The sequence below is a fragment of the Agrilus planipennis genome, unplaced genomic scaffold, assembly GCF_000699045.2.
Source record: "Agrilus planipennis isolate EAB-ADULT unplaced genomic scaffold, Apla_2.0 scaffold623, whole genome shotgun sequence".
Taxonomy (NCBI): domain Eukaryota; kingdom Metazoa; phylum Arthropoda; class Insecta; order Coleoptera; family Buprestidae; genus Agrilus; species Agrilus planipennis.
The window spans coordinates 7,729-16,132 of NW_020439385.1; the positions used below are offsets into that span (position 1 = coordinate 7,729).

At 35.7% G+C, this 8,404-nt stretch overlaps 1 protein-coding gene across 1 annotated transcript in view; it reads left to right on the plus strand.

The window, feature by feature from the left end:
* LOC108743575 overlaps window positions 1-6,658 on the plus strand; it is an 11,713-nt gene extending 5,055 nt beyond the window's left edge. Inside the window, exons 2-3 of the mRNA XM_025978886.1 lie at window positions 3,548-3,654; window positions 3,942-6,658. Coding sequence (XP_025834671.1) covers window positions 3,589-3,654; window positions 3,942-5,744 — 1,869 coding nt within the window. The 5' untranslated portion in view covers window positions 3,548-3,588 and the 3' untranslated portion in view covers window positions 5,745-6,658. The remainder of the gene's footprint in view (window positions 1-3,547; window positions 3,655-3,941) is intronic.
* The last annotated feature ends 1,746 nt before the right edge of the window (window positions 6,659-8,404 follow it).

Below are 8,404 nucleotides of genomic sequence, written 5' to 3' on the forward strand. Positions count from 1 at the left end.
TCCCGAGTCAAAAAATTGGGACTCATTTTGTCCTCATTTGATCTCAATAGAATTTTTAGGGATATTTCAAACTACAAGACTCAAAAGTCTCATTTTATCCGCGGTTTTCCCGTATCAGGACAAAATGAGACTTTTGAGGAGTAAAGATTATTTAGGAAACCTCATTTTGTCTTCAAAAAGTCTCATTCTTTTCTTGTTGAGGTTAAATTGAGGACTATTGCCATAGGATTGCAGACATTGAGAATAAAATGAGACTTTTTAGAATCCAATGTGATGAGTCTTATGAAAACTTATTGAGGTATCTGAGATTAAAAACGTCTAAATGAGGAAAAAATGAGTCTAAATAGTTCATTTGAGGATAAAATGAGTCCCAATTTTTCGACTCGGGATACAGGCATATGTATGTTAGCAAGTAGACGTACCTGTGTTATGTAACATACTTTTGACAAAGTTGGGCAGTTTGTGAAGGGTTTGGGAGTATTTTGGATTTGGGAGGGATTGGGTTGGGTTGGGTTGGGTTGTCCTTGTTTGTTTGTTTTGAAACGAAATATATTGGTACTGGTTTTGGTGTTGTTTTAGCAGGGCTGAGTGGATAAGAGCTGAAACGATAAGTTTTTGCGGTAAGTGCGGTAAAAAGACTGTTAAACTTTCAAATCTTTAGAGAAAAGTGAACGTAGACACTGGTGCTTACATAATCGGATGTAGGTCGGTGGTCACATGGCAATGTTGTTATTGTTCTCTATTTCTCGAATAAGTCGTAGTTCAGCTTCTCTTGGCATCCTTGAAATTGTACATCCGCGCTCTCCCCCCCCTCCCTATTGCCCGCCCGCGACTACGTCACTGTCCCATTGCAAATTTAAAACATCGTTCTCTATGCACATTCCAAGGATAATAATAATAAAAAATACTGCCTGACTTGATTAATGCCCACACGAATGAGCGAGATGTTCTTTTAAAATCATTACGAATTCTGAATAACGTCTGCCTCGGCCATCACTTATATACACATGTGTACATTATATGTATCTATATAAATAACTATCCACTGCCAACTGTATGTATAGTATATGTGTAATTATGTGTGTCTGTTTATTTAAAGCAGACAACGAATCTGTGTACAGCTGCTCACAAAAGAATTTGAACCATCTTGTCATGATCCTTCGAAATTGACATCATCTACCTTTTATGACAAAGACCATATCCGCCAGTTGACCAAAACTATCGCCCAATCAAAGATTTTCGTCTTTTTTTTAGTTAACATACATAAAAACAAAGTTTAATTGAACCAAACCAATTACTTCGCTAGTACGAGTGGCTAGCTTTTTGAGAAGTCCTTCCATCTTCGATGCTGGAGTGGAATGCCGCTAATAACTTCTATACGGCGTACTTGCTAATTTTGTTTCAATTATAGTTTAAATTAAGATCTTATCAATCAAAAAAGTAGATTACATTTTCATTAATTTTGAAAATTATTGCTCCAAATTTTTTAAATGACTTCTCCAGCTCGTTTCGGTCTCCTACTATTTCTAATACCTTATTCTCATTTTTCCGATATTGAAAGTCGTTTTTCCAAAATTCTTACACGTTCATTGTTTCACGTAATTTAATTTTCTTTTCCTTTATTTTTTACTGTAAAACTGGCCTATATACTGATTAAAAAATGTTGTATTTGTTATCTGCTGGTGCCGTTTCTTGTTGTTTATTATTAGGTACGCAAAATAATTATTTTAACATGCATATTTCTCTTTTTGACTAGTTAATATATTTTTTTTCGTGAAAGTAACTGTATTAATTAATAAATTTGTCAACGTTATCCATATTTCAACATTCAGTATGCTTATGCATTATCACGAACGTTGTTATTTTGTTTTATAATATTTGCTTAGAAATTGTGCTAGGTACATTAAAGAAAGTACCTAGTGTGATATTAAAAAGCAATTGCTAACACTTCTACAAGGTTACCTGACTCGAAACAATTTCTATGCTATTGCATTGCTTTGATTTATTATATAGTATCTTTAAAATAAATAAAAATTTACTTTCATTATTCAATCGCGATATCCATATGCATGCATGTAAAATGTTTGTATGTAATACATCCACATATATGTGTCAATATATTTATAAGATACATACACTGGATACACACAAGCATGACATGCATATGTAGATACATTACATATACATATATTAAACTGTCGTAGAAAGGTATCAAGGTTTTTAAATAGAATCATTAATGAAAAAAGAAACTGAAAACAATATTTGTTTATTTTTATGAACTTGAAAAGTAAAAGGCTTTTCTTTGTAATCCAGTTTCTTTATCCATTCGGTATGTTGCAATACAAAATCATCTGTACATACGTACATAGATAGATAGTTAAACGTCTTGATATTAAGTACTTAAATCTTTGAATGTACAATTGTACTGAAAAACACAATGACGAATGGCGCATAAAATCACAACGACAACGTCCATCTAATACAGAACGCACCACGGGAAGAAAGTGCGGCGATTCCTCGCGGGTGTAAATTGCTTTGGGCTCGGGTAGCAATTTCTACGCGGATGATAAGGACTAGATGTGGTTTCTTACTCGGTTTGGTCACTGGTTTGGGGATCTATTGGAGAAAAACGCATTTGTATGTATTATATTATTTAATGTTTTATGAATAAATTATGTGTACTGTTACGTCACGACGCTGAGGACTGGTCCGAAGGATCCCTTATGGTCGGCGTACAATACGTTGTTTTTATCCCAGACACGTTTAACTGGGTGTTCTACTTAATTATTGTAAAAGACACCTTTAATTTACACCAGGACGTTGCCTTTCAATGTAAAATAATTGGAGTTTTGACAATAATAGAACAATTGTAAAGTCTTCTTATTTCGAACACTAACCCTTTGNACGTAAAATGCAACTACTGAACCGTGTCCGGCACATATCTATATGGAATATTAAAGAAATAAACATGCCGCAAATATCATAAATAGATAAGACTTAAGATAGACGAACCAGAGAAAGTTCTGTTAGTTTCAAAAATGTAGGTAATTTGATTCGTAGTAATTCGGATTAATTATTCTACTTTCTAATCTCATTTTTGTTTTATATCCTACCCAGCTCGTGCTTTCTTCATAAAATTCCATATGTCAATTGCACGGTAATTCCCAGAAAAAGAAAGTGCTTCGGTTACTTCGTTACGTTTAGATTTTTTGCACTTTGCGCTAAAACTAAAGTGAATAATCGAAGTGAACGATACAGATGTTATTTAGTAAATGTATCACACACGAATATTTGTTTGCAAAGCAATGCGTTCTAGTTAAGGGAAATTTGTCCGGATTCCGGATGCCTTTGACACTGCGTACCATCGCGTAAAAAGTTTCATGCATAGATTCATCTTTCCATGTGAATATGTTAGCAAGCAAGCTTCTTACTAGTGTGTCAGTAGGTCAGGCACAGAATTGCCGTCAGGTGTCCGCAGCAAGAGTAGCTTGCCGCGCCTTTTACACCTGTCTCTTTACTTGCCATATTCTCATTGCTTTCATTTCAGAACTTACTGATAATAACAACCACTCACCACCAAGCTTCATCATGATCAAGACTTCTATTCAACGACCAATCGCCTCTTTGGTCTTTTTCGCAGTTATTGTTATCAATGTAAGTCAAAAGTGTTCGCGCTTTTAACTACAACTTTTTTTTTTTCATTTTTCGATATTTACAAATTTACCGACATAATACATTCGTTCAGTATCTAAGTTAGAGAAAGTGACATTATTTCGGATGGTTACATAGAGTGAATAAACACAATGTGCGGGTACCTTCGTTTATTATTTACACTTGTTACAAAACACCACATGACAGTCGGAATTGAATTACGAGTTAATTTCGAAATGTTAACTATTATACTACATACTATGTAAAAAGTTACATAATTTCTTCTTCAGGGAATTGTCTGCGAAACACCCCTTACCGATTCAGCGTCCCTACCGTTGGAACATCGTGGAGTGTATGGACCACCGCTTTCCGGGCCTGGTTACGCACCTCCAAATCTTCTTCAAAACGTCGGGGGTGGCGATGGTGGTCCTGACGACCCTTGGCCCTTGGCTAACCGAGATATGCCTCAAATTAAACATCTCCAAGTTCAATGCGAAAAGACTCACATGAGAGTCAACATCGAATTCGATAGACCATTCTATGGAATGATATTTTCTAAAGGATTCTACAGTGATTCCCATTGTGTTCATCTGAAACCTGGAACCGGACATCTCAGTGCTACCTTCGAAATATTCCTGAATAGTTGTGGCATGTCATCTTCAGCAAATCACAACGCCGCAAGTTATGGTGGGCCGACTCCTAGTGGAAGTTATGTGGAAAATACGATTATAATACAGTACGACCCTTATGTTCAAGAAGTTTGGGATCAAGCCCGAAAATTGAGGTGCACCTGGTACGACTATTATGAGAAAGCAGTTACTTTCCGACCCTTCCAAGTAGACATGCTGCACGCTGTTACAGCTAATTTCTTAGGAGATAATCTTCAATGCTGGATGCAAATACAAGTAGGGAAAGGGCCGTGGGCATCCGAAGTATCGGGAATTGTGAAAATCGGTCAAACCATGACCATGGTTTTAGCTATCAAAGATGACGAAAATAAATTCGACATGTTGGTTCGCAATTGTGTTGCTCATGATGGTAAACGAGCACCCATCCAACTGGTTGACCAATACGGTTGTGTCGTAAGACCAAAGATCATGAGCAAATTCCAGAAAATTAAAAACTTCGGACCATCAGCTTCTGTAGTGTCGTTCGCATATTTCCAAGCCTTCAAATTCCCCGATTCCATGAATGTTCACTTCCAGTGTGTTATCCAAGTGTGTCGTTACAATTGTCCTGAACCAAAATGTGCAGGCCACGGTCTCGGATTATTAGGAGACTATGGAGCTCCTGCACTAGGAAACGCTTTAGGAGCAGGCGATTTCGGGGGTCACGGAGACTATGGACCGCCACAACTTCCAGAATACGGCGTTCCACCAGCATATCCTGACCCTCGTCATCCTTCTGGACCTGCTGGAGCATATTCTGAAACCAAGGAGAACATCGTTCCAGCACCGCAAGCTCAAACTGCATCATCCTCTACTTCGGACCCCTCGAGTCCTTCTTCCCCAGCACCTCAAACGCCATCTCAATCCAGCAACGATATTCATTTGCCCCCTCCACCTCCTCCAGGACACCATGGACCATACAGCACGATGAAGAGGAAAAATGGAATTGCTGACGAATTAGAAGGAAACTTAGCAACCCTCGGAGGTCGGCCCAGATCTGTTGGAAATCTACCAGAAGGTTTACAAGGGGCCAGAAGGAAGAGAAGTCCTGAAGTAATGACTATTGTCGTCAGTCACGTATACAAGAGAGAAGCAGGACAAGAAATGACTGACGTGAATACAAGCAGGACGATTCAAGTAGTCGCACCAGGAGACGTAAACTTTGCTTTGAATGCCGCTTCAAGTAACGAAACCGTTGTGATCCAATCGGCATCTTCGGCGGATCCAGAAACAATTTGTATGTCAGTTCCTAGCTTCGTAGCCGGTCTGGTTATGCTGTTGTTAGTCCTGATAGTGGCTAGTTTAGTGGCAGCTTTCTTATTTGTTCGAGTACGCGCCATCGATAGGAAGGGCGTCGCATCGGCATTTGTTGGTGCCCATCATGGATACGACAATTCGGAATTTGTTAAAGTTGCTAATTCGTAATCGCCAGTTTTTGAAACCTTCTTATCCAAAGATTTAGGACTCTTATGAGCCTAGAGAAATTTTCTTTATATTCGTTCCACTCCCCTTAATTTATTAACTAACCATTCAAGAACATAATCAGTGATTGCTACATAACTAACATTTATTTATTTATAAAAACAAACTTATTTATTTTATTTAAATACGTACACTACTTGTGAAATGGCAGAGAAGCTGCGTTGTTAAGAGAAGAAAACAATCATGTAAATTGGTAGATTTTTATTTTTTTTTTAATTTTGTTATTATTAACGATACGTTGGATTGGAGCGCTTCCTGCCGCTCTACCATCTACTTAGAAAGAGAAAAAACTACCACCCAACGCAGGAACTAGTCTGTAACTAATATTTAGTTCACTTGTATATAAGTGTTTGAGATAACTGAATAAATTATAATGAATTTCTTTCTTTATTTACACGAAACACTGTTTATGAAACACAATTAATGTTACAGTTATAAATTAGTACAAACGTACGAGCACGTCCTAAAAGTATCCCATCTAATTAACACATGGATATTTATACTGCTGATAATCACGCTGCTCTGTTTGTGGACTACTTTACAGCAGAATCTTTTTTTTTTTTTTGAGTCTCAACCAGGTCGGTTATTTGTTTGGAACATGTCGACATTTCGTTCTGATTAAAAGAAATCCTTGGGGAACTATCGACATCGGTAATTTCCAAATTCTACGAATAACAACCTAAATACGTATTTACTTATAAAAAAGTCAATCACTTCTTACAAAAATTGGAGAAAATGACTTATCAGTAAGAAAAACATGTTGGAAAAATTAGCCTGGAACTATTTAACAATAAACAATCAAAAATCGATCATCTGAAGACACTAGTTGTAATAAAATTGCAGTATTGTTACCTTTACAGAAATTATCTATTTATAAATCATTTTATACATCTAATAAATAAAGTATAGATTTAACAATTTGCTTGCAAATCAAATAATGCTTTTGATTTACAATTAACAAAAATTTAATTGAAGAAATTGCAGAGCAGTTTGAAAGCAAGATGGGCTTAATACAGACCACCTATACACAAGTGACTTAAGTATCGAATGCGTGCGCAGCTTTCTAGTATATTGTGACTTAACTTAAGTAATGTTCGTGTTGTTTAGCTAGCGAGTAACAGAGGACAGTCTGATCGAAAAATTCGAAAGTATATTGCAAAGCTACCGAAACAAACAAGGTAGTTCAAGGATAGATAGCACATTAAGTCAGAGCAGTTGCCACCTTTTTTTTTGCTAGGACCCAAAGGATTTTATGGTTGTATTTATGGAGGGACGTTTTGCAGATGATACAATTTAGTTGTTGAGCCGCTCCGAGCCGAAAGAAGCGCATACAACAATAAAATTGTGTTAGCCTTTTTTTTGTTGTAAAACCAAATAGCCTCCAAATAGCTGATCGTTACCAGTGATGCATGCTAAGTTTATATAATACCTATACCTACACCTACCGCTTTCTTCATGTATTCAACTAATATTATAATGGGTCTACAGGCCTACCTCTTTCGTTTTGGAGCAAAAAATGAAATGCTAAAATTTTGAAACTGGGAAACATTTACAATAGACACGTATATTTGAACAAACATTTCGTAACTTGGCAAGAAACAGAAACAAGTCGAATTTTTATTCAGAAAAATTTTCAAGCCGTACACTTTCTATTTTTCTATAAAAATCTACGTTGGCAAACAGCAACACTAATACACAAAATATCAATTTTGGATTGCACTTTCGAAAGTATTATTTGCTACTTCAATTCTAATATCATGTACCTGTTACTTATGTGTGTAGCCAGAAATGTTATACAATGTAAAATATCTATTATGTACATAATTGTAATGAATTGTAAGAAGAATCTATATGTATATTAAATGACTTGCAAGGCACATGCTTTCATGACGTAATATCACTTTGTAGTTTTACTAATTTTAGTTAATTTATCTTGCTCCAACATTGTGAAATTTTTATAAAACGCCATTGTCTGCTCTATTGTTTTTCACCTTGGTTTACAATTAAGTTTGTTGTTTCTATCCTGCTACCAAAACATTTTAAGATGAGCAAATGCAAAAGTACATTTAAAGAAAAACAACACGATAGTGTTTCAGACTTTTCGAATTGTCGTTTCAACGAAGCGATGATATGTAATGGAATCGTTTTTCTATCTGGGCCACGAAACCATTTAACATCCACTTTTTAATTTTGTACATTATGCATGATAAATTATCGTTGTATTAGTAATTTTTTGGTTTCAATCGTAAGTAGGAGGCTTTTAACATTCTAGAAATGAGAATGTTGAACTTCTCTCGTCCTAATAGTAATTTGACAATCTTACGTCATGATTTGGAGGTCAAATTTTTTTTTTCAAGCTATACTTCCTAGTTTTTTTATAGGAGGAATTACAAGCAATTTAAATGGCATATACACATATGTATATTCACGACTAGATTGTGGTGTACGCTCATAATATACAATGTATATAGTATCCAACGAAATTACCATTAAATTTCAAATTAATAATTTCTATACTTTCTGTGATACCAAATATGTAAGTATAAATAACTTGTGTGTATATCATACAGCATCAAGGTAGTAAGTGAATGTTTATACATTTT